Here is a 27140-nt window from a genome sequence, read left to right on the forward strand (position 1 = left end):
ACAAGTGCTTAAATGTAAACGGCTTTAATCAGGGGTAAAGGAGCGGGGAGGTGTAGCCTGATGTCTATTCCCTGGCTGCTGCTGCACCAGGGAGGGGTCCTGCGGAGGCCAGGGCCTCTGGTTCCCAGGGCAGGGGCTGTGCGCTGGGGCTGGTGAAGAGAGCCAAGGCGGGTTAATAGGGGATTAAATATCTAACTTCCTGCCATGACCAAGTCTGCTTTAAAAAGGGAGCAAGAAAACCAGCGAGAGGAGAGTAATCAATACACTCCTGACAACTGCTGGTATCTTTTTCAGTTTTGCATTATTGTGTTAAAGATATACCATTCATTAAAAGCATATATATATATACACATACACACACACACACGTGCACGCGCGCACACACACACACACACAGAGAGAGAGAGAGAGAGAGAGAGAGAGTTCTTGTTGCTTTCCTTGATGAGGTGGACACAGTTCAGATAAAAATCCATTACAGAGAATTAGAGGGCTATCTCCTTCCCAAATCATCCCATCTGGGTGAAATGGGAGCCCTGCTTCATGGCCTAGATGTGGGGTGTGAGGGCTGAGTTACCATTCCCAAACTGCAGTCCATGGATGTGACACCCTGGGCGACCTCCCCTCTCCTGCACGGTGACTGGTCATAAGCTTAGAGGACCAGGGGGGTTGGAAGACTTTCCATAGGGTGGGATTCTCTATAAGCTACAGACAGGAGGCTGGTAACCCACCTACTCTCACCAAGCTTCCATTCTGAGGAAGCAGGATCACCTCCAGCCCGGGTCAAATCCAGGAAGGCTTCCTGGAGCACGTGAAGCCAGGATGAAGCTGGGAGATGTGGGGAAAGTTTCTCCTTCTACTTTTTCACCATTAAAAAGAAGGCAAGGGGAGACTAACGCCTTTTTCCAAACTCTATGCTCTTCTTTCTCATGCACGGGGAGCCCTCACCACCGCAAGAGCTTTGACCTTCCGATGTTTGGTTTGTGGTCCAGGAGTTTATTTTCATCCTTTACTGGTTTACCATCTTCTCTGACTCACATTGGATAGAATATTGCCTTTTCTAGCTGTGCATAGACGGAAGGTATGTACAGTTTTGAAGCTGTTCTCTTGTAAGTTTTCTGGAGACATGACCATGTCACCCCTATAGTTGGTGGCTGCCCTAGTGGAGGCTCTGTGGGACTGACTGGATAGTCTTAGGACCTCAGCCGCTGACATCTTTCTTATAGGAACCTGGTAGAAGGACGGGTGAGGCTCTCCCTGGCAATGTGAGGCATGCATGTCACGTTCCTCCTCTGTTAAGAGCTTCTTAAGCTGCTCTTTTGCCCCAATATAAACTCCATTCCACTAAGATTGGCTTTGAAGTCTGTACCAGCCCATGCCTCTGCCCTATCTCCTCTCTGTCCCCAGAGCATTCCAAGCTCCATATATATTTTGTACATGCTGGTCCCTCGGGCACATGTGGCCTACTCCTCCTCTCTACCTGGTGACTCCCTCAAGGCTTGCCCAAGGCCTGTCTCCACCACCGCCTTCCTTCCTTTCTCTCTCCTGCACCTCCGTTCCACTGTGCCCAGCATGCTGAAACTCTCTCCAATTCAGCAGGTGATCCGAGCTTCATGAGTCCATCCATCTTTCCCTCCCTGAGTCAGCTTTTAAAGGCAAGGGCCTGGTCTTGCTTGTAGATCTCTAGATGTACCAATATCTTGCCACACGTAGGCATTACAAAATGTTATCAAAAGATGCCACTCCCACTATATAGATCCTCGGATAAGACTGACAACAGGAGTGTTTTGTTTGTTTGTTTGTTTGTTTGAGATGGAGTTCACTCTTGTTGCTCAGGCTGGAGTCCAATGGCACGATCTCCGTTCACCGCAACCTCTGCCTCCTGGGTTCAAGAGATTCTCCTGCTTCAGCCTCCTGAGTAGCTGGGATTACAGGCATGTGCCACCCCACCTGGCAAATTTTATGTTTTTAGTAGAGATGGAGTTATTCCATGTTGGTCAGGCTGGTCTCGAACTCCCGACCTCAGGTGATCTGACCCCTCGGCCTCACAAAGTACTGGGATTACAGCCATGAGCTACCATGACTGGCCAACAGGAGCATTTTTATTAACCACCTTTACATGCCTTAGTCATGTCCTTCCCCTCTCAGCATGTCCTCTGCTACCAGATAAGGGGGCTTCTGGATCTAAAAAGCTATGCTAACTGCTGTGGTCAGCATCTAAGAAGCGTTACTGCACAGGTAGAAAATGCCTCATTTTCTCTCCCACAACCCCCTGTGCCCTCTCAAAATCCCTTGAAGTGAATAGGACAGCCTATCAGTCTTTTAGAGAGAAAAAGAAACTGAGGCTCTGGCAGGGAACCAAGGTCACACTGACGCTAGTGGGAGAGCAGGCAATTGGATTCACGTCAGTGGAACTTCAGGTGTCATTCTCTTTCCATTATTCCAGTCTAGTTGGAAGAATAAGCCACCTGATTCTACAGGAGAATGTGGAATAATGTATCAGCCCTTCTAGATATTAAGAAAACAGAAGAGTCTAAAGATAATTTTTTGGGGGGGTGACCCTCTGGTCTACCAGTCAGTGAGTAACAGACCTACTAAATTTCTCCATCTGTAGTGCCTGCCATGTCTGCCCCTCATATTTTCACTGCTTGGCCCATGTCTTTGTGCATCCTCTGTTCCTTGGCCTCCTCAGAGCCTGCCCATGGCTGTGGCTTCCTTCTTTCCAGGCACTTCCCAAATGACTGAGCTGGCTTCTGACTGTCGTTATCCAGCCCAACAAGAATAAATGTGTTGCAAAAAGCCAGCCTGGCCACTAGCATGTCTACATGACTTAACTTTCTGAGCCACTGTTTCCTCATCTTTTGTACTGGTATTCCAGTACAATACAATTCCAATACAATAACATAGCACCAATCATCTAAGGTTGTATAAGGCTAACATGAAATAATGATTGTGATGTACCTAGCAGTGTTGGCAGGTGGTATTTTGATGAGGAGTAGGAAGATGATGAAGATGAGGATCCTGTTAATGTACATAGTGATGGTGGTGGCCTTGATAGTGATGATGGTGGTGATTTTGGTGATAATGATGATGATGGTGGTGGTGATGATGATGGTGGTGGTGATGATGATGGTGATGGTGATGATGGTGGTGATGGTGGTGATGGTAATGATGATGATGATGGTGATGATGGTGGTGGTGATGCTGATGATGGTGATAATGATGATGGTGATGCTGGTGATGGTGATGGTGGTGATAGTGGTGATGATGGTGATAATGGTGGTAATGATGGTGATGATAATGGTGATGGTGGTGATGATGGTGATGGCATGATGATGATGCTGTTGATGGTGATGATAATGGTGATGGTGGTGATGCTGATACTGGTGATGGTGTGATGATGATGCTGTTGATGGTGATGATGATCATGATGCTGGTGATGCTGGTGATGTTGGTGATGATGGTGGTGATGCTGCTGCTGCTGCTGCTGATGGTGATGATAGTGATGATTATGATGATAGTGATGATGATGCTGATAATGGTGATAATGATGGTGATGGTGATGGTGATGGTGATGATGGTGATGCTCTTGCTGCTGCTGCTGCTGCTGCTGAGGATTGTTGCTTTTTATTGAGAGGACAGTCCATAGTCTTAACAACTACCCCATGTGAACTTTTTTTCATTCCATCCCCAGCACCTACTTGCCTGGCTTTGTGTGTTATGGGCAGGAAGTGACCCAGGGATCCAGACCAGAAGTCTTCTCTACTCTGAGAAGATGACAGGAGAACCCCTTTGTGGCCATTTTTCTTTTCCATCTGATGTTGTTGTGCCCATTATCTGTATTCATTTCTGGGCTGCAGTTTCAGCAGAGACTCCAAAAGCCACAATGATGAAAGCTCTTTGCCTTTGAGAATTTTTTTTTTCACCAAACCCAAACCAAAAATGATCACGTCTTTGAGAATTTTGAAGTCATCCAAAGTTTCTAGGGAGAAGACACTCAAATTCTTTTCCCAAATTCTCCAACTCTTGTCCCACCAGCATGGAAGCTGCCTAGGGCTCTGTGGGACCACATACTAAGCCAGACCAGCCAAATCCTGCTCACTACTCAAGGCAGTGAGGGCCTTGACTTTGGCCAATGTTCCATCCCCAAGGGGACACTTGGGAATTTCACTACAGTCTGCAGCTTGACTCTGTTGGTTACACAGTTGTCATTCTCCACAGCCTGATTTGAGTATGGTGGTTTTGTTCATAAATTCAGCAAGGATTTAACTGTTTCTGGCCCTGTCTCATGGCATTGTCTACACATCAGTCAAAATGGAACAGGTCACCTGCGCTGCCCTCCTGTTCATCTATTAATCATCTGGCAAATAAACCACTCAGTATCCTGCCCACCCCGGTAATGTTTGTGATGTAATTTGTTTGGATGCCCAAATGTCACCAGCGTTGATTGTAAGAGATGAAAAAAAAAATGCACTTGCTCAGCATAGCAAGCTCTAGGCCAAAATGTAAGCATGAAATCTCTGGTTTATTTTTGTAATAATGTTTACAGCTGTTTAATGACCCTGAAAAGGTTCAGTAGTCTGGTGTTCTGTATTTCAGAACAGGAGTGTATTATGCTTATAACAACCTTAGTTAAACAGTTTGAACTACAACAATTGGAAAAATAGTATTTAATAAGAAGCCATGGTATTCTAGGTGAAATTGTCTTAATTACTGTTTATCCTCAGCATAAGAAAGCAAGGTGGGCTTCAGGGACAGACTGAGGGTCACGTGAGCCTCCAGGAACGGGGTCTGCCTACTACTAGAAGTGCATGTTATGAGACGATTTTGAGTAAAATCCACAGTGGTGTTTGGAACCCCCCTTGCTGTGAACCCGAGTCCTAGACCCTGCAGAGCAACTTGGAGGTCAGGGACTCCTGCAAGGCTTCCGAGGTAGCAGTTGCACCCACATCGATGAAAAAGGGAGTATCTTTAGTTGTGCTTGGCTAGACAACAATACTTGACTTTTAAAATCCAGTGCAAATGGTTATTTTGAAAGCATTTTATTTTCCAACGATTCTTTTTCGTGGTATAAGGAAAAAGCTCTTTCATACAACTTACTGGCAAGATCTATATTTTTTTGGACTATTCATAAGATTACTTTTTTTTCTGTGCTAGCAAAATGAAACTGTGTTTTTGTGTAAAATTTATTTAGACTCATAGCAGCTGGCATTTCTGGTGTCCTGATAGTTTTAAATTTCATTTTGAGTGAAAGATACAATTAGGTTCTCTATTGGAAGAGTTAAGTGAAAACTTTTATCATTGATATCACAGGAAATAGTCTTGAAGGCAGAAATGCAAAATCAAAATAACTATTAGCACCATCAAAGGCAGCTGAATGGCTCACAGTACCTGCAATGATGGCAGTGATGAGAGAGAATGTATTTTGATAATCTGTGTACCCAATGGTGGGTTTCATTTGCTGAGTGTGAAATTGCATTCAAGAAGAAAACCTGTAATGTTTGGAAGCCTTCACCTGGGGCCTCTGCCTGTGTTTAGAGGTGCAGCCCAGGAGTTCCCACATTGTGATGAAGAATCCCATGGCCACCAAGAGCCTAGCTTAGTTCTTCATCAATATTGGCTGTCGAGTTGAGTCCCCAAGGTACCCCATGACTCTGGGCTCAGAAAAGATTGGGGCTGGGGGGGATGTTGCCATGTTTCTGCGTTGGGGAGATAATGCTGCAGACACAAGAGTTGACAGTGGCCTTTAACTGTCCAGCATCGGTAAGGACATTTGGCTGCCTTTGCAGAGTTAGGTAAATTATGTATTCCTTGGTTCCTTCCGTCAATCAACCAGGGTTTATTGATCCTCTTCCTTATAAGTTTCAGGCTGGGGCAATGAACTGAAGGCTGGGGCAAACTGTTCTCACTGTTTAGTAGTTTGTTTGCTTGCTTTTAATTGTGCTAAGGGTTTTCCTGCCCAGGTGAACTGATTCCATGAGTTCTTGCGGAGGTTATCCAAAGTCCTGGCTGCCCAATTGCCTTAAGCCCAGGATCATGGCCTGCCTTCTGCCCTGGCTTCCGTTTTTAAAATTTTGATTTGGGGGTACATGTGCATGTTTGTTAAGTTACATGGGTATATTGCATAATGCTGGGGATTGGGCCTCTAGTGCAGCCATTGCCCAAATAGCAAACATTGTACCCTATAGGCAATTTTATCAACTCTCCCTCCCCGCTCTCCCTCCCCACTTTTGGAGTCCCCAGGGTCTATTGTCTCCATCTTTATGTCCATGTATACCCAGTACTGAGATTAGCTCAACATGGATGAAAGACTTAAACATAGGTTGTGAAACTATAAAAAAAATCCTAGAAACATCTAGAAAAACCTCTTCTGGACATCAGTCCAAGTGAATAATCTGTAGCTCCAGCTCCTGGGTCACGCAGTGCTGAGTGAAGGGTCAGTGGGGCGTGTAGGCTAAAGTGCTCTGGCAGCGGGGTCGGGGGTGTGCTGTGACAGGAGGCCCCTCCAGGGATATTCCCTATGGGGCCTGTCAGGGAGCAGCATGCTCTGAAATGGAAGGCTTACTCCGTGGTGTGCTGGGGAAAGGGGTAATAAGACCTTCCATCAGGTCTTTTTTGAAAATTTAAAAAATTATCTTTTAAATTATTTTTATTTTTTGAGACAAGGTCTCATTCCCATTGCCCAGGCTGAAGTGCAGTGGTAAGGATCATCGCTCACTGCAGCCTTGACTTCCCCAGGCTCAAGTGATCCTCCCACCTCAGCCTCCCAAGTAGTTGGGACTACAGGGATGCACCGCCAAGCCTGGCTAATTATTTTATATTTTTAGTAGAGATGGGGCTTTGCCATGTGGCTTAGGCTGGCCTCAAACTCCTGGGGCTCAGCCTCCCAAAGTGCTGGGATTATATGTGTGAGCCATTGCATCTGGCCCCTTCCAACAGATCATCTCGTTCACAGGCAACTCCACTTCCTCTAGGCCCGTGAGCTCTTACGTCTGCAGTTGGATTCAATCCTTTAACAGTGGGATTAATGATGCCTTAGTTTCCCAGTGTAGGCATTTGTATACATTTCTAGAGGGCTACCAGGTAGGGACGCCTCACTCTTCCCTCAACACAGACATACTTAATGTACTTACACACAGAAACACACACACACAGAAACACACACACACACACACACACACACACACACACCCTCAGACACCAAAGCTGAGATGGTTTCTCTTTTCCCCAGCTTTGCATTCAACCTCAAAGGGACCTTTCATTTCTCCCCTGTTACTTGTGGACACTCACTCACACTGGCCTCTTAGACCCACAGGCCCTCGAGGGCAGGTACATGGAAGGCCCCTGGCGAATACTGACTGAATGGCTAAGGTAAGGAATAAATGCATTCTGGATGAGTGAAGTGTCAAGGCTGGAGAAATTGGGGCTAACCCAGGTTTTGCGAGTCCCAGGCCGGGCCTGGGGCCAGCTTGTCCTGCCTCGGCTGTTTTGGCGCAGAGACAGCACACCAATTACCCCATACTCTTTCCAGGAATTCGTGCTTCCCTTTCTTGCTCTAAGTCGAGCAGCAGGCGTCAGTTACGACTGCCCCATTGCAGCGGCCTCAGCTGCACCTGCTTGAGGAATCACAGAGGATTCTGAGCTGACTATCATGGTCCTGCTTCCCAGTAAGGCTCCGGGTAGGCTTCTCCCAGGCTTATTCAGGGGCTGGGGATCAATATCCTGGAAGCGTCTCCTGGGGAGCTGGCCAGCTCCTCTGAAACCCTGGGGTCTCCCATGGGCAGTGATGGTCAGTTAAGTTCTAAAGGGAACCACTGCTTTGTCTCCTAGTATTCAGCAATTGGGCCATCGGGGTAGTCCAAGCCTGGGGTGATCACCATGGACACCTAGACTGGGAAAGTTGGGGGTGTGGACTCCCCTGCCTCCCCTCCCCTTCCCTCCCCTTCCCTTCCCTTCTCTTCCTTTTTTTCTGTTTTTCATTTCTTTAGACAGAGTCTCACTCTGTTGCCCAGGCTGGCGTGCAATGGTGTGATCTCAGCTCACTGCAAGCTCCGCCTCCCGGGTTCCAGTGATTCTCCTGCCTCAGCCTCCCAAGTAGCTGGGATTACAGATTCCCACCACCACATCCAGCTAATTTTTGCATTTTTAGTAGAGACGAAGTTTCAACATGTTGGTCAGGATGATCACGAACTCCTGACTTCAAGTGATCCGCCCACCTCGGTCTCCTAAAGTGCTGGGATTACAGACATGAGCCACCATGGCCGGCCAGGGGTGGCTTTCCCTTGGTGGTTTCTGAACCTTCAGCTTCTCAGTGGTAGCCAGGGACCCTTCCAACTCTGTCCGATTCTGATTGTAGGTGCTCTTGGACTTGTGCAGAGGCTGAGGTTAGGTCACATGACTGATTGTAGGTGCTCTTAGATTTGTAGGAAGGTTGAGGTTAGGGCACGTGACTGATTTTAGGTGCCCTGGACTTGTGCAAAGGCTGAGGTTAGGTCACATAAGGTTGAGGTTAGAGTGAGTCTGTATTCACTCATTCATCCATTCACTTGGGACATACCAAACCTAAGGGAAGCCAGCTCTGCATGAGGACCCAAGGCTTCATCCTTGATCAAGACAGACATACCCTCTGCCTTCACGGGAATGAAGCATGTCTGTAAAAGGATCAATGACAAAATGTTGCCCCCATGGCAAATGCTACAAAAAAGAAAGTAAAGTGTTGGGACAGAGAGGGGCTGGGGTGTCAGCCTCAGACAGGGTGGGCACAGAGGGCTTTTGTGAGAAAGGATGTGTGAGCTCAGACCCACATGAATAAGAACAGAGCCAACTATTAAAAAAGCCAGGGCAGCATGCATGTTCTAGAACATTCTATCCTCAGCTGACAATCTAGCAAAGGTATTTAAAGACTTAAAGAGGTTACAAAGCTTTGTTAACTCCGGCCAGGATGGATGGATGGATAGATAGATAGATAGATAGATAGATAGATAGATAGATAGATAGATAGATAGATAGATTTGAACAAAATAAAAGAATTCCATATTCAAACCAAACCTGAAAACTCCCACATTCCTTAGTTGATGAGTTCAGCTGTTACTTGCATAGTATGAATCGTGGTGGTGTTAGGGGACATGGTCTTCAACACCATGCCCCTCATCCAAGCTGCTTTGCAGTCTCGCCTCATTCCACATTCAGCCTTCTCTCCCTCCTGCTGAATTGGCGTCAGCTCATCAGCGGCAACCTGAAAATAGCCCGTCTTCCTGGATTCATGTCTTCTGAGCTGGCCAACTGGGTAGCCTTTGGAAGTGGGCCAGCCCTGTTGGCCTTAGACTTTCCAAACTTCCACGGAGCTGTTGGGTAGAATTCTGAGCAATCCCGTGTGGCTTCAGGGTCATGATCCCTGTTGGCTCAGAAGAGGAGCCAGTGCAGCTGTATGGGGCTTAAAGGTGGAGAGAGGGTGCCAGACAGGGCCCTGGGGCCACCAGTCTCTGCCTGGAGCCTCCAGCAACCCCTGTACACTGTGCTTGCTCCTCCCTGCTGGATAGTGGGTGTCATGAGTCCTGGGGCTGGTAGGTCTTGTCCACCATCATGTCTCCAGTGGCAAGGCTAGGGACTGGCACATGGAAGGATCTCAGTAAGTTTGTTGAATGAATGCAGCAACCTCCATGGAATATTAGCTTTTTTCTGACCAACCTCCAAAATGGGCCTGTGTGTTTTAAGAAAATTTGAGTGTAGACTGCCCCCAGAAACAAAAAGGAAAGATGACAAGCTGGAAGCCTTCTCCTATGGCAAGTGCCCATGCACTTTTACGTGTGTCTTCACGCTTTGCACAGTTGTGCGTATCTTTCATTCGTGGACACAGTTGGCCCAGAACCACCACTGTAATCCCTCAGCCACCTGGAAATAAACATTCATGACTCTTTCTTCCCTTCCCTTGCAAGATAGACTCACCACCCTACTCCTCCTGCCAAGGAAGTCACATCTCCCATTGGAGACCCTCCACACCACGCAGTCTCCTGTCGGGAGGCCCAGCAAGCAGCAGACCCTGCTGAGCCTGCCTGTGGTTCCTCCACAGTTGAGCTCTGTCCCCACAAGTCTCCCTGGTTAATCGCTTAGCCCAGAAATCAGTCCTGGCTAGGGTTAAGCACAGCTCCTGGACCACCTAGCTGCCCAACACATCTAAACAATGGGATGCAAGAGGAGAGGTGTGTGCAAAGATGATTCCAATGGCAGGAAACACATTTGGAGTCCTTCAGGTGGAAGACATAGCTGGAAATGGAAGGACCCCAGGCAGGGGTTCATTGCCTTGCAAAGTTGAGCTTCCCATATGCTCCAATGTGGAAGGGGCTGTTTCCTCTCTCCTCCCTGGAACCATCTGGTTTTAGCCATTCTGCACAGGCTGGAGAGGGGGCAGAGAGGACTATTAAAGACAATTATGCAGACCAGCTTTGAACGATAGTGTTTAACAAACAACTTTGAGTTCTAATTTTCTGCAAAACACATACTGCAGGTACAATTTGTACTCATTATTGTATATTGGGAAAGTTATTAAAAACACTCAAACTTGGTTGAGACTTCCTATGGCATCATCCCTGGATTTTAATGGGTTTTTATCTAGTTCTATAAAAGATCTCTTTAAACCCAATTGAAGTCCCTGCTTTGGATATCTTGCCATTGAAGGATGGGAAGAACCCCATTATAAGGTATCGGTGTTTCCTTTGACCCAAATTTGAACAACTTCAACAATCTGCTAAGATTCCGTCAGGAGATAATTTATACTTCTTTTGATGGGCACAGTTACCAAATGACAAAATAACAGTGTTTCGTAACATAAGGGTTAAATCTTAATCTCTGAGGTTTGCAAAGCCGCTACTCGCAGTCTCCTTAAAATTTAATATACCTCGTTAATGCTTCCTTGCAAACACTGAAGGATTTTTATGATTATAATCATGTGTTACAGCACCTAGTACTGTTTCTAAGCAGCATACTAATCAGCTTAATGAGATATTACTGCACTTTTTGTTGACTAAAGCAAAATCCCTTTTATTGTTCTAAAGCCTGTCCTTTACTTTATTTTTTCCCAAAACATTATCTTGTTTTATTATGTACCGGTAAATATCATGCCATTGGGTTTTTTTTTTTTTTTTGGCCAAATCATAAAATGATCTCTTTCATCTCAGACTGGTGAATGTATTGAATATAGTAAACGGAAACAGAAGTTCCAAGTGGGTTTATTTGGTCTTATAGGGAAAGTCACTCTGCTCTCAGGCAAACTTTGGACTGAACCAACAGGTACAGGTGCGACAATGGGGCAACGGAGAAAAAGTTTCACACGTAGATCCTTGATTTGTTATTAGGTGTTGAAAGTGGTAAAACATTAATAATTTAAAGGTGAATGAATAATTGCAGTCTGTAAATAGAAAATACAAGGAAGACGATCTGTCGCCAAAACAAATTGGAGGAGCAATGCCATATTGCATAATTGGCATTTAATAATTCATTTTTTTATTATTGTTTTTGACTAGAATTCCTTAGCATGATTATGTGTAGGTAAGGCATGAAATGCAAATTCCTTGCCCGCCAATGCTGTTGATTCATGGCGCCATAGCCGCACCTGGCACGGATCTGAAATCTGCCTCTCTTTTCAGGGATGGAAGAAGCGAGCCTGTGCCTTGGAGTGTCTTCGGCGGAGCCGGAAGCTGAGCCCCACCTGAGTGGCCCCGTCCTCAACGGCCAGTATGCCATGAGTCAGAAGCTGCACCAGATCACCTCCCAGCTCAGCCATGCCTTCCCCGAGCTCCATCCCCGGCCCAACCCCGAGGAGAAGCCCCCCGCATCCCTGGAGGAGAAAGCCCACGTGCCCATGAGCGGCCAGCCCATGGGCAGTCAGATGGCGCTCCTGGCCAACCAGCTGGGCCGGGAGGTGGACACCAGCCTCAACGGGAGGGTGGACCTGCAGCAGTTCCTCAACGGGCAGAACCTGGGTATCATGTCCCAGATGAGCGACATCGAGGACGACGCCCGCAAGAACCGCAAGTACCCGTGCCCGCTCTGTGGCAAGCGCTTCCGCTTCAACAGCATCCTCTCCCTGCACATGCGCACGCACACGGGCGAGAAGCCCTTCAAGTGCCCGTACTGCGATCACAGGGCGGCGCAGAAGGGGAACCTCAAGATCCACCTGCGGACCCACAAGCTGGGCAACCTGGGCAAGGGGCGCGGGCGTGTGCGCGAGGAGAACCGCCTGCTGCACGAGCTGGAGGAGCGCGCCATCCTGCGGGACAAGCAGCTGAAGGGCAGCCTGCTGCAGCCCCGGCCCGACCTGAAGCCGCCGCCACATGCCCAGCAGGCCCCGCTGGCCGCCTGCACCCTGGCCCTGCCAGCCAACCATAGCGTGCCCGACGTGGCCCACCCGGTGCCCTCGCCCAAGCCGGCCAGCATGCAAGAGGATGCGGTGGCCCCGGCGGCGGGCTTCCGCTGTACCTTCTGCAAGGGCAAATTCAAGAAGCGCGAGGAGCTGGACCGCCACATCCGCATCCTGCACAAGCCCTACAAGTGCACGCTGTGCGACTTCGCGGCTTCGCAGGAAGAGGAGCTCATCAGCCACGTGGAGAAGGCACACATCACCGCCGAGTCGGCCCAGGGCCAGGGGCCCAATGGCGGTGGGGAACAGTCGGCCAACGAATTCCGCTGCGAGGTGTGCGGCCAGGTGTTCAGCCAGGCGTGGTTCCTCAAGGGCCACATGCGCAAGCACAAAGACTCCTTTGAGCACTGCTGCCAGATCTGCGGCCGGCGCTTCAAGGAGCCCTGGTTTCTCAAGAACCACATGAAGGTCCACCTCAACAAGCTGTCGGTGAAGAACAAGTCCCCCAGCGACCCTGAGGTGCCTGTGCCCATGGGCGGCATGTCCCAGGAGGCCCACGCCAACCTGTACTCCAGGTACCTCTCCTGCCTGCAGAGCGGCTTCATGGCCCCGGACAAAGCCGGCCTGAGCGAGCCCAGCCAGCTCTATGGCAAGGGCGAGCTGCCCATGAAGGAGAAAGAAGCGCTGGGGAAGCTGCTGTCTCCCATCTCCAGCATGGCCCACGGTGTCCCGGAGGGGGACAAACACTCCCTCCTGGGATGCCTCAACCTCGTGCCGCCGCTGAAATCCAGCTGCATCGAGCGGCTGCAGGCGGCTGCCAAGGCTGCGGAGATGGACCCCGTGAACAGCTACCAGGCTTGGCAGCTCATGGCCAGGGGCATGGCCATGGAACATGGCTTCTTGTCTAAAGAGCATCCGCTGCAACGCAACCACGAAGACACTTTGGCAAACGCCGGGGTTCTGTTTGATAAGGAGAAGCGGGAGTACGTGTTAGTGGGAGCAGATGGCTCCAAGCAGAAAATGCCTGCTGATTTGGTTCACAGCATTAAAGTGGGCAGCCAGAGAGACCTGCCAACTAAGCTCGACCCTTTAGAAAGCAGTCGGGATTTTTTGTCACACGGGCTGAACCAGACGCTTGAGTATAACCTGCAGGGTCCTGGGAACATGAAGGAGAAGCCCACCGAGTGCCCCGACTGCGGCCGGGTGTTCCGCACCTACCACCAGGTGGTCGTGCACTCCCGTGTCCACAAGCGGGACCGCAAGGGTGAGGAGGACGGGCTGCATGTGGGCCTGGATGAGCGGCGTGGCTCAGGTAGTGACCAGGAGTCTCAATCGGTGAGCCGCTCCACCACGCCGGGCTCCTCCAACATCACTGAGGAGAGTGGGGTCGGAGGTGGCCTCTCCCAGACTGGGAGTGCCCAGGAGGACAGCCCGCACCCCTCCTCGCCGTCCTCCTCAGGTAGGTTAGCCGGGAAGTGGGGAGAAGCAGCTTGCACAGCAGCCCTGGCTGCCTGGTTCTGCTCCCAGGCCTCCAGTCAGTTCCAAGGCCAGTGGGTCTTGATCGAGGACATGGGTGGGTTGAACACTGGGCCATGCCTTTCTTTCCCTCCCTGACTGGAGGGAAAGGACAGTCCTTTCACCTCTTAGGCCTTCCCTTGAGCACTGGCTACAAAGAAAGTAGCTTGAGGTAAGGCATGGTGGCTCATGCCTGTGATCTCAGCACTTTGGGCCACTGAGGCGGGTGGATCACTTGAGGTCAGGGCTTCGAGGCCAGCCTGGCCAACATGGAGAAACCCCATCTCTACTAAAAGTCCAAAAATTAGGCAAGCGTGATGGTGCATGCCTGTAATCCTAGCTATTTGGGAAGCTAAGGCAGGAGAATCGCTTGAGCCTGGGAGGTGGAGGCTGCAGTGAGCCAAGATCACACCACAGCACTCCAGTCTGAGCGACAGAGTGAGACACTGTCTCAAAAAAAAAAAAAAAAGAAAGGTGCCAGGTGGTACATTTTTCAGTGGACATAATCTACCTTTTTCTTGCAATTGTCCAACCCCATTTCATGGCCTGACGCTGTCGGCTATCATCTTGTCTCTGGAACTCAGGAGCTGGCATTCTGCTCTATCCCTGGGTGTGAATGTGTAAGTTCCAAACTCCACCGCCTTTCTCTCCCGCTTGGCGTAGTCCCATAATTCTCTTACGCAGGCACCGCAGTCTCCCTCCCTAAGTCAAACCTATCTTCTGGCCCCTTCCAAAATTACGACGTGGCTCACCTGCCAGATCTGAGTGACCTAAAGAGCCCCACCACTTTCCTCTGATGGTTTGGAAAAGTACAGGCATTTGAAACACAGACGCACGACTGTTATGTCTTAAATTGTACTGTGTTACACGGGCGATACAGCTTTGGGGTCTAAAATAGCAAAGCAGAAAATCTGTCATCAAACTGTCTGTGAAATGATGAAGCTTCTTGGCCCAGTTAAAAAAAAAAAACCCAAAACAACAACAACAACAACAACAAAAACACACTAGCCTCAGATGGCTAAATTAAAATCACCACCTAACAGCAGGTAAGGTGTTGCCTTCATCCGTATTTCCAAAGCCCCTTACTAATGGGTAGTAAATTGAAAGTTATATCTCTAGCCCTTTATAAAGAAAGCACCTCGCTAATACTGTAATCATTCTGCAGCCTAACAACAGAGGAAATCATGCCATAACAAATACCCTGTTACTAATGGCAACATTGATTTCTGCAATCAGCCATTAAGTCTAGAAAATGAAAGACAGTTTGAGGCACCTCGAGGCACTGCCTTGCCCACTGTTAAAGACGTAGCAGCACACTGTTGACGGTCATTTTTAAAAAGTTTTTTCTTCTTTCTTGATCCCACCCTCACTCCTTGGTTTAGATACCTATTTCGATCTTGGAGGCAATCACTGCTGCACTTATAAAGTAGATGCCAGTTTTAGCTTTGCTCTTATAGTCATACTCTTCTTCTAGGACAAAATTAGTATTAAAATAAAGTGGGCCTCTGCCGGCTTATTACAAACCAGTAAAGAATTGTTAAGACACATAAATCTGGTCTGCACATTCCAGAGATTCCGATAGCACTTAATGCCGCTGCTTAAATACCCATGAAACACACTGTCTACTCCTGGAGTCCTAGACTTGTTTAGGATTTATTACTGATGAGACGCTTAGGAAGTGTCTAACCAGCAGCATGAGTGCCATGGAGGCGTGAGGTCACACACCTGGAGCGATTGCCACAAGGAGCACACTAAGATTTGAGGGAAGGGTTTTCACCATGTAAACATAAATCCCTACACGAGAGGCAGCCAAGTGCCAGGTGTCCCAATGTCAGGAGGAACTCTTTCTGGTCTCCTAGGATGAGGTCTCCTCTTCTGGCATGTGTCGTCTCTGATTTTGAATTGGGACCTTTACAGGACAGGATGCAGACAGCAAACTGTTTCCCCTAAGGTTTTAGAGTGATGTGGAGTTAACATTGACAGATTTCCATTCCTCTCTCAGACCTCCTGAAATGTAAGGTTCTCGGCAGAATATTCTGACACCAAATGTTCAGCTTCATTAATGACGTGTTTACCGTGTTTTTCTCACCTTCTGGCCAAGTGATAGCCCTCATGCTATTCCCATCTCTGTTGCTTGCCCATCTCTCAGTGCTCGGTTGAAAAAACCTATTTTGCTTAAAAAGAACCAACCGTGCTCATGACTCAAAAGAGAATTATACTTGAGTTGTGGTTATCTTCTCACTTTTATTTCCCCTCATTGAAGTATTTTACAATTGTGAATACTGATTCTTTCATTTCTGGTTGACTTCTTTATTTTCTTCATATTCAAATTAGACCCTTTCATAATTTTCTGACTAAGTAGGAGAATTGAGGTCATACCAATATGCAACCCGAATCAGCTGTGCGTCTGGGGCATTCAGGTTTCCCTGGGATTTAGGACTCTTAACCAAATCTGGTTAGTCCTCCCACTTATTTCCAACAAGTTTGACTTGTATAAAAGTGCGATTAAAATAAGCATTTAAATAAAAATCTGGGTACAATGGATATTTTATTATTACCTGTTAAAAAGAAACCTGCAAGGTGAAGGAGAGAGAGAAAAAAATCTTTAAGCCCTTAAGTAAAGAAAGAAGTACTTATTAAGGCTTCTATTAAGAAATAACTGCAAAACACGGTTTTACAAATTTCTCAGACTGCATAACAATGTCGCAAAACTTAATTTGCATCACTTGATTCTTTTTTTTGTTGAAAACTGGGTCAGTAGGGCCTGAGAAACTATTTTTTCAGATCTTAACCAATGAATTCTTCTTTATAAATCGCTGCTCTTAACATGATAGTAGTTCTGAATTCATCATAAAAAACCTTTTTACAGAGCCTCTTAGAACAGATCTCTAGAAGAAGGCTTACAATGAGTGGCAGAGACGTCCTTTGTTATCTGATGTAATTCTTTGCAAAGAAGGATTGGGAACGGAGTGGCTGTTTAAAAATGTCTTGCTCAGACCGAGACGAAGAAGGGGTCAAGTTTGCAATCAAACAGTTATTGCCGAGATGGGCGACTGTCACTGGCTAGGCTAATGTGGGATGCAGCTGTTTGTTATGTGAGCAAAAGAATGTTTGAATCAGTGAACATGTGAAAATGATTCCAGTGAACCAGAAAATGTGTTTGTTCTTTGGCTCTCCAAACTGCTGAGAACCAAGCTTAAGATCAACTGCGAAAACTAGGACCTTTGACAAATTGAGAGGTCATATTTTCTAGCAGAAAATGGACAAAACTAGTCACACAGATCACTTCCCCATCTTCCCCCTTTGTTTTATTTTTGTTGTGTTGTTGTTTATTTGACTTACCAGTAATTTCACACCGTGGTCAATGTCATTCCTGCCTCCGTGTACAATACAAAGAGAAACTATTTGGAAAGCAGCAGCTTATAAATTTTACTCTTTTATGACATTTAGAAAGCGGGGTGGCTGTTTTGATACCTCCTCATTTCTGGCTTGCATGCACACACTCTTATGGCATTAATCTTTGCATCTTTCTCTAAAACCTCCTCTAAGGCTGAGCTCGAATCCTAGCTTTGCTGTGAGTCAGAAAACGACCAAAGTTCTGTTTCTTCAGATTTTGCTTTGGAAATCAAACTCAGAATAATTAAAACTTAATGTACTAAGAAACGATACTGTTCATTATATCCAACAGAGCAGTTACCTTCCGAATTCCCCGTAATTTTGGAGTGGGGATAATTGAAGTGTTGATGGTGGGAAGGGGGTAATTGAATGCATTGACCCTCTGTTCATTAAATAAAGTCGGCTAAGTTACAGGATCAATGGAAAGCCAGGGAGAGATGCAAAGATGAAAATATCGTTAACCCCTACTACTTCTGGTATAATATTTTGAGATGGACAAGGATTATTTGGTCAGCTGGGCTAAAAGTCTTGCGAGGTCTTCTTTTGTTGTTAGAGCTGCATTCCTGAAATGCTGGGTCTCCATTCCATTGACCACAGCATCAAAGGCCTTTATCTGGGGCACTCTCGCATTTACATGGGGTGTATAGTGATATGATAGATTTTCTTTCTTTTCCACCTCTTTTTCTCATGTGGCTCCCCCTCCCTGCCCCCATTCACGATAACCAGTGCCTGCTCCATACACAAACAAATCCAGGCACCCAAAAGAAGAAAAAGAAAAAGAAAAAAAAATTTGAGTTTGAGGATTAAGATCTTCATTTTTTCTTTTTTTTTGCTTGTGCATTCCAATTGTTCTTAAAATATTTGGCAATGTCAATTAGTAACTGAGCAGAGTTAGCTGATGAACACAATTTTCCAGTAGACTGAGCACCCTATTGTTGCCGAGTGAACAGCAGATTTCTGAGGTCATTATCATTCGCTGGTTGCTTGGCCCAGCTGCTTCCTGCTGCAAAAGCCAAACTTTATACCGGAGCTCGGGGAGGCTGCAGCAACAGGGGGCTGGAAGGGGGGAGAGGGGAGCTGGCTGCAGAGCCGAAGACAGTCATTATCAGCAGAGGAAACAGAAAGTAAAAGTTTCCAGGCAATTCCAGGAAAACTGCCGGAGCAGGCTTCTTCCTCCTGTTTCATTCCAACCACCTTTCACCTCTAGGCAGGGAATTAAAAAGGACTTGGGGAGATCCCCCTGAGCATGGTGGCAACTAATCTCTTTGCAGAGTGGAACTTTGGAAAACAATAATCCCATTTATAAATAATACTCAAAAATTTTTTAGCCCAGGCTCAAGCACGTGAGTGATGCCCTCTTAGATAGACTCCTTCACTGTTTTATACATATATATATATCATTTTAAAAATGATATTAGGAACTTGAAATTAGTCAACTTGGGGATGACAAATAGGCAACATTATTTAATTTTCCAGAGGGACCTTATGAACAGATTATAGTCTGAGATTCCTTTTAAAATCATTTAGCCTTAAATGTTCCCCCTCCCCCTTCCCCTGTTCCCTGCTTCCTTATTTTTCTGCCCCAACCCCACCCCAACTCCAGCCTCCCTTCCCCACCTCCTAATTTGGGAGCTGGTTCAGTGAGATGAAAAGCTGCACTTTTTTTAAAGCTCAGCTGTGAAAGCCGAGCGCCATATGCAGCCCTTCCGTCCCTGCCGTGGAAGCGTGTGCAGGCGGCCGCCGTGTTTGCGGAGATTTACGGAGGCTCGGCTCGTGTGTGCCGAAGCTGTGCCCAGGCGGACGCCGGCCAAGGCCCCGTCCCCTGAGCTGCGAGCCGAGAGCTGAGGTGGCCGCCCGCCTAGACTAATAAGCCGGCTGGTCAGGTGTCTCCTGGGGAATGTCAGATGGGGCACAGGGTCAGAGGTCCCCGTGTCCTCCCCTGGCGGCCACCTTTCTGCTGGGGCCCCAGGGTGATCTGTCCACTGGGGACACCCTTCTCATGCCGGGATCGCCGTTGCTCTTAGATGCTGGTTCATGTGCGGCTGTGGCATCGTCCTCCTCCTTCCCTGGGAGCCGGATGCCTACCAGCAGTTTCTTTTTGCAAACTTCCCATTCACTTCGGGAACTTGTATCATCTTGTGTTTAGAAGCGATGGTTTGGGATCAATCAGTAACACTTCGGGGCTTTTACCATCTTTCTGACCTCTATATGGAGCCATAAATCCCACTTCTGTGGGGCTGCTTGATGCCACTCCACCGTCACTTGGCATTTCAGAAAGAGGGTACTTGCACAGGCTCTGCAAGTCTTCAAATTGGGAGTGTAACATCAGAGATGTGCGACATAAAATCCCAGAGGCAGAGCACCCTCTCTGCTCCAGCACATAACAGGCAGGACATGGTTTTGCTTGCGAGGGATTAGATTCCAGGCCGAGGAGTTACTCAAATGTGTTTCTCTGGCGGCCTCACTTGGCCCATCTGCGGGATGGACACCGCGTTGCCTGAGCTGCCCTTTTGTTTCCAGCACTCCTGCCCGCTGAGCTTCTGAGGAGCTCCATGATGCTTTCCTCCCTACACACGTTAGCGCAAGGGACGGAAACATTCATTTAAACCTAAATTTAATGGAAATAAGGAAAACATAGATGAGCTAAGGACAGGTTACAATGAGGCAAGGAATTAAGCAGTCAATTTTCGAAACAGAGCTTGAAGCATTAGCTGCGTGATTTCCACCAACTTGAATGGGAGGTTCCAGGCTCAGGACTTGACCACCACCTTGGGTGTGTTGGGGCGGGAGTTAGTAATTTGCGTTGCAAACAGCCACAGTGGACACCCTGATTGATGGTTTGGCAAAAACCAGGTATCACGAGCTTCCAGGGTCTGACTCTTACCCACTCGCATGCTTGCCATGCACTCAGGTAGCTGAGAAATGATGCCCACTATGTTATGTGACCTGCCATGGGCCACTTCTGCAGAGCTGGGGCAGCCTCTGCATAGAGAGCAGATTGGAGTCCTTGTGGTTGCCCAGATCCCTTCACTGCCAGGTTGCTTATCTTTCCAATTCTTTCTCTGGTTTGAATCTTTGTGTCCTGCTCATAGGAAGCGTGTTCCCAGGAAGGGTAAGGTAAGACTTTCTTCCTCTACACCTGAGCGCATTTCCCAGGTCTGCCCCTTCTCCCCAAGAAGTTTCTGGCAGGTAGCTCTGATGTTTCAAAGGGGTGGGTACAGGGCTGTCTTCAACAAAGCCCCTGTTATAATGGCCTCGATATTCCACTGGGTTCTAGAGAGAGATCGTGGGGATACTTGGAGATCTAGAGACGGAGACAGTGAATTTCGTGGGAAAGAACTGTGCAGGGAGCATTTGGAAGCCTTTTGAGCCCGGGAAGTCAGGGGAGTGAGTAGTTAACTCCTTTACCCATAGAGCTGTTTTGGAGCATTGATGGCAGGGGTGGAGAAACACCTGCAGAGATCAGGAGATTGGATTTGTGCACACTTCCCAAATCTGTGATGACTGAGCTGGAACCTTTGCCATCTGTGACCCTTGGGCCTGTTTGCTGCCCTTCTGGGTGTCTCACCTCCCTTCGCCTTCCTCTCCTCTGTCGGCATCTGATGGGCGCATCTCTCCACCCTTGTTGATGGTGCTGGCATGTGGAGGAAGGAGGCGGGGGCTGAGCGAGGCTTGCAAATGCAGAGGAAAGGGACTCTCCAAGAGGGGTGCATGGTGTTGGGGGGGGTGGGCAGGTGGTGAGGGGACTCTGATCTCCCCAGGAAGTGAGCGTTGCTGCAGCTGAGAGCGGCCATGGGTCCCCCTTGCCTTTTCCTGGCAGGATGGGGCGATGGCAACATTTACTTAAGCTGTGGAGTCTGGCACTGCTGCAGCCAGGCGCCATCTGGAAAGCCCTTTTCAGAAAGCTGTGCCCCCCTCCCCACTCCCAAAAGGAACTTAGGGGAACAGGACTTGGGCAGAGCTATGGGACTTGTTTCTTGGGCAGAACCTGCTCATTAAGGCACCTGAGCTGGGCTGGAGTCCCCTGGGAGCCATGTAGCTAAGAAAGGTCTACATCGGGGTGCATGTAGGCTCCTTGCTGTCTGTGGGGCCTCTCGGTTCATCCTTGAGCCAGGTTTGGTTTAGGTTTACCAGGGCTATATTTCCATCTATTTGTTTTTGTTGCATTTTGCATACTGTCTTCACCTAAGTCCTTGCATATTGTGAGTATGATGGGGTGGCGCCAGCTGGGATTGGTCAGTGACTACACCTTCCCGGTAATAGCAGGGCTGATTAGCAGAATATAAAAAATGAGTGCTGTGCCTCTGAAATGTGCCTGCGAGACAGGATCTAGAATTCAGCGACTCAGCTTGCAACAAACAGGGCCAAACTAAGCACAGAGATTTGCCACCATCCTTTCCCTGAGCCACATCTTCAAAAAAGACCGCAGAGTCCCAAAACAATGCATGTCTGAACAAACATCATCTTCAGCTACCTGATGGGTGGGCCTGGGCAAAATGGGGGCCGTGCTGAAAGCAAGGGCAGCGGTCCAGGCAGAATTCATTTGCCTCCTGTTCCCACCACCCCCAAGAGAAAGTTGTCCAGGGCTTAGCTTCTTGTGGGACCCATCTCTTTGTTGCTGTGAGCCTTGGGGTTTTCGTGTGACATGTGGCATGTGTCTGGGAGAAGCGAGAGGCACAGCACAAGCTGACTCCTTGGCTTGGCTGCCCACCACACCACATGGGAGGCCGGCCCTCCCCTTAACGGTGCCCAGCCAGGAGGCTGCCTCCAATGTGGGCATGAGGATGGGCTTGGCTTTAACACCTCCTCACTTGCTTCCAAAGGACGGGGTCATGTTCCAGCTTTTCTTGCAAGCAGTGTCTACCTTTGGGGAACCCTTCAGTTTTACTCTGTGCCATGGGGCCCAGGACACTTCACGGAGAGATCAGTTGTTTCCCTTACAGAGGCAACTTGTAGGACTAGACTTTTGGCCAAAGCTAGTTTCTTTTCTTTTGTTTGACCTCAGTTCCAAAACCATTTGATGCACTATGAAACAGGTTCGCGCCACAGTGCTCTCTTCTCTTCATTAAAGTAATGCCCAGAAACTCTTAGCACGGTGGTTGTCATCGTGGTTTTTGGACACTCTCAGTTGTCCTCAATCATCTTGAGAGGCATTTTGGAACATGTCCAACATGTTAACGTTGAGTTCAACATGAAGTGTGTGCAGTGGTGGTTTTCTTGAAGAACAAGACAGATACATGCTTCTCTTTATTGCTAAATGTGTATATATTTTAGATTTGTTGCTAAAATATGTGGTTTTATTTTCATTTCATTTCATTTTTTTAAAATTCAGTAATTTGCCCTGAAAAATTGGAGTGATCCCTCAGCAAAGCTGCTGTGTGGCATCATAATCCCTGTTGAGGGAGAAGGCTTGGCAGTATTCATGTCCGTCCCTGACTGGGGCCAGACTCCTCAGAAATGTCCTTATTAGTGACCTTCAAAACCTTTCCACTTGGGGCCGGGCATAGTGGCTCACTTCTGTAATCCCAATACTTTGGGAGGCTGAGGCAGGTGGATCACCTGAGGTCAGGAGTTCGAGACCAGCCTGGCCAACATGGCGAAACCTCGTCTCTACTAAAAATGCAAAAATTAGCCAGGCGTTGTGGTGGGTGCCTGTAATGCCAGCTATTCGGGAGGCTGAGGCAGGAGAGTCGCTTGAATCTGGGAGGTGGAGTTTGCAGTGAGCTGGGATTGTGCCATTGCACTCCAGCCTGGGCAACAGGAGGGAAACTCCCTCTCAAAAACAAACAAACAAATAAACAAAACCTTTCCGCTTGGTCTCCTCCATGAGTCCCATTCACTGACTTTATGATGCTGTTGTTGTTCAATGATTTCATTATTCTTTTTTTCTTACTATAAAGTAATTCTCATTCATCTTGGACTTTTAAGAGATACAGATAAATAAAAAATAAAAAAATTAAGTATGTATGCCTATCACCTCTCAGGAATAATCAGTGTGAACTTTTTTTTTCACTAAACTAGTAAATATTTTGTTATTGATGCATAGTTTATGTATAGATTTTAGGGTGCATGTGCTAATTTGATACATTCATATAATGTATAATGATCGAATCAGGGTAATTGGGACGTTCATCACCTTAAATATTTATCTTGGCTGGACGCAGAGGCTCATGCCTGTATTCCAACAGTTTAGGAGGCCAAGGTGGGCAGATCACTTGAACCCAGTAGTTTGAGACCAGCCTGGGCAATATAGCGAAACCCTGTCTCTACAAAAAATACAAAAATTAGCCAGGGTAGTGGCACACACCTGTAGTTCCAGCTACAGCTACTTGGGAGGGTGAGGTGAGAGGATTGCTTAGGCCCAAGAGGCAGAGGTTGCAGTGAGCTGAGATTGTGTCACTGCACTCCAGCCTGGGCAACAGAGCAAAAACCTGTCTCAACAAATATTATCTTTTGTCTATTCTAGAAACATTTGAATTATTCTCTTTTGGCTATATTGAAATGTACAATAGATTATTGTTAACTCTAGTCACCCTACTGATCTGTCAAACTCTAGGTGAATATTTTTAATTCATACTTTTCCAGCCCTTTTTATGCAACTAAAAATGTAGTTAGCAAAAAAGTACATACTTCTGCTTAAGTTCTCACTGAAATGCATGTCATGTTTTTTTGTTGTCATTGAACATTTCACACCAGGATCAGCAAAGTTTTCCTGTAAAGAACCAGCTACTGAGTATTTTTGGCTTTAGGGGCCATGTGATTTCTGTAGTAAACATTCAGTTCTTTCATAAACAAGAGTATGATGGTATTTCAATAAAACTTTATTTACAAAAATTGGCAATGGTCCAGATTTGGCCCCTGGGCTGTTGCTTGCAGATTCCTGTCCTAATAGTAATAGTTATACTTTTTTCCCCTCAGGCTTTACACAAGTAATATGCACATGGAGGAAATACTAGAAATATGGAGAATCCAAGAAAAACTCTACGTCTATAAAATGGTTTAGCCAATCTCTAATTCGTGAACACAGGACTTGTTTCCTTTTTTTTATTTTGTTTTGTTTTTTGCCTAAGAAACAACCTCTGAGCTGTACATTTCTGCAGCGTTTGTGACCCCATTGATCATTCTGTTCTTCTGCACCATTATTTCCTTAGGTGAGTCGCCTCACAGTAGACTCTCCGGTTGCAGGCTGCTGAGCCTGAGGCTGCAGAGTTAAACCACCCACTGTGTGCAGTGGCTCTAGACTGTTTTACGCTGGTGTTTGCACCATGAGAAAACCCCCTTCTAAGATTGTACTGAAGCCTGTCTCCCTGAAGCTAGGTAGTTTCCTATTGCCAAGCCACTCTATGACGTATTTGTTTATTCAATCATTAATTCACTTCTTTATTCATTGAAGGATGAAATGCTTATTAAGTGGGTTCTGAACACTGAGCAAGGCATCAGGTACTGGAGATGCAAAGATGAGTAGAGGCCAGGCATGTTGGCTCACGCCTGTAATCCCAGCACTTTGGGAAGCCAAGGTGGGCAGATCACTTGAGGTCAGAAGTTTGAGACCAGCCTGGCCAACATGGCAAAACCCCATCTCTACTAAAAATACAAAGACTAGCCAAGTGTGGTGGTGGTCGCCTGTAATCCCAGCTACTACAGAGACTGAGGCAGGAGAATTTGCTTGAATCCGGGAGGCGGAGGTTGTGGTGAACTGCAATAGCACCACTGCACTCCAGCCTAGGCAACAGAGTGAGATTTCATCTCAAAAAAAAAAAAAAAAACAAACAAACATGAAAAGAGATGCATCTCAGCGTCTGGAAGCCCACAGCTTCTGGGTGCTAGACAGGTAATTCACAGTGTAAGACAGACACATGGGAGGGTTTACCCTGGGGCCTGTGGGAGCACCTTGGTACCCACATTTGTTCTCAAAGGACCTGAAAGGGCAAGGAACCACTTCAATTAGCTCAATAACTTCTTTGGCAAGGAGGAGTAACTCTTTCCCTCTGTAGAATCAGGCCAATCCTGGTGACTTCCTGGAGGAAGCAGACAAGTCTCTTTCAGCCACTGTGGCTGGCTACCATCCTTTCCCTGGCTGGGAGCCACAGTCTAAGTAAATGCCTTGTCACATCCAGAAGAGGCCCTAGGAGAAGAGTACAGCAGGTGCTTCCCAGGAAGGCATTCCAGGCTAGGAAGGGAGGGAGAGAGGGCTGGAGCAGGATGGGAGCTGCTGAGGCTGGGTGAAAGCTTTATTGCACCCCACACACCACATGGGGGACCTTCCTGAGGGAGAGCACTCTGGGGGACACAGGACAGCTCTCCACACCAGAAAGTGAGAGGCAGGCTCCTGGCTCCATCTCATGGACCGCTGACCATGCTGTCCTTGGAGACAGTGGCTCATGAATGGAGGAAGGCACATCAGGTAGTCGCGGGTGTGAGGCTCCTACTGGGACCCTGCAGCTGGAGCGTGCAGGGAACCTGTGAGGCCCCATACTGGCAGGGCGGTCTCAGGTTTTATCCATCTCCCTGTCTGCCTTAGGAACAGTCCATACCTGCCGCACAGGGGCTCTGGGTGAATGGGAGGGCTGCACCCCCAGTATGTCAGAACGTCCATCTGCAGCCTGCAGCAGAGGATTGCAGGCACTTGTGGATACGGCCACGCTTCTTTTTGGGTGGTGGGATGTGAAATGAACGCAGACTTGCTATGAGAATGGGTGGAAATCACTTCTAGTCAATTGCCCTTTATTTTCTCATGAAACAAAACATCATATGCTTAGATATTAAGCCAGAGACAAGCATATTTTCCCACGTTAAAGGAAAGGCTGAGGGCGGAACGTCCCCACTTCACTTCGGAGCCTGGCCCCACACACATTTTCGGGGCCATGCATTTAGTCATCCTGCTGGACTATTTAGGCAGCTGGCTTTCCTTGTCTGGGCTTTGGCTTTTTCCTCCACATCGTGGGAATTTGGGTGGGGAAGTGTACAAGATTCTGAGACACCTCTCAGCTTCCATTTTTCCTGCGTCTTTCAATGTTTCCCCGCACCTATGTTTCCATGGCCTGAGGGTGACTTTAAAGGGTCTTTCTGCTGTTCCTTAAGTAGAGAATTAGTGTTGCTAGGGTCCAAGGATTTCCTCAATTTCCTGCTGATTTTTGCATCCAAACTTCATCGTGTGGTCTCTGAGGGACCCGCATGCTTGGTGAGGGGCTGGGGAGACTCTCTTCTGTCTCATTTCCCAAGCTCCCCCTTCCACCTCCCATCTCTCCTGAATGCCATAGAGGTGGAGTCTTGCAGCTGGAGGGGCGCTGCCAGGGTCCCTGCTTCACCCAGCATGACTGTGAGTAGGGTAGCTGTGGCCGAGGGCTCTGGCGCTGGCCCTCAGGAGCTGTGTGGCCCAGCAAGGGCTCCTCAGCATCTCTGCCTTGGTTTCCTCCATGTAGACATGAGGACAATGGTAGTGTTTGCCTCTCCTTATAAAGCTGTTAGTGAAGACTTCAGTGCTCAATAGACGTCTGTTATGAGGTTTATTTCTGCGCTCTACGATACAAACACAAACAGGTGAAAATGGGCAACTTGGCCAGGGGGGTGGTTGTTTTTTCATTTTTATTATTTTAATTTTTTTTTACCTCATTGAATGTTAATTTCATTTGGGTACGTCTTCCTTCCTTCCTTCCTTCCTTCCCTCCTTCCTTCTTTCTTTCTTTCTTTTTTCTTTTTTTTGATGGAATCTCTCCCTGTCGCCCAGGCTGGAGAGCAGTGGCTCCATCTTGGCTCACTGCAACCTCTGCTTTCTGGGTTCAAGTGATTCTCCCACTTCAGACTCCCAAGTAGCTGGGACTACAGGTGCATCCCGTCAAGCCTGGCTAATTTTTGTATTTTTAGTAGAGACAGGGTT

At 47.7% G+C, this 27140-nt stretch overlaps 1 protein-coding gene across 2 annotated transcripts in view; it reads left to right on the forward strand.

Annotated features, from left to right (window-relative positions):
• ZNF536 (zinc finger protein 536) overlaps positions 1–27140 on the forward strand; it is a 184442-nt gene that overhangs the window by 58200 nt on the left and 99102 nt on the right. The window contains exon 2 of one of the 2 annotated variants that reach the window (XM_011949169.1): positions 11640–13811. In XM_011949169.1, coding sequence (XP_011804559.1) covers positions 11642–13811 — 2170 coding nt within the window. In that variant the 5' untranslated portion in view covers positions 11640–11641. Of the gene's footprint in view, positions 1–11637; positions 13812–27140 lie in introns of those variants that run through there. The other variant, XM_011949170.1, reaches the window with a different exon arrangement.

The sequence above is a fragment of the Colobus angolensis genome, unplaced genomic scaffold (genome assembly GCF_000951035.1).
Source record: "Colobus angolensis palliatus isolate OR3802 unplaced genomic scaffold, Cang.pa_1.0 Scaffold291, whole genome shotgun sequence".
Classification (NCBI taxonomy): domain Eukaryota; kingdom Metazoa; phylum Chordata; class Mammalia; order Primates; family Cercopithecidae; genus Colobus; species Colobus angolensis.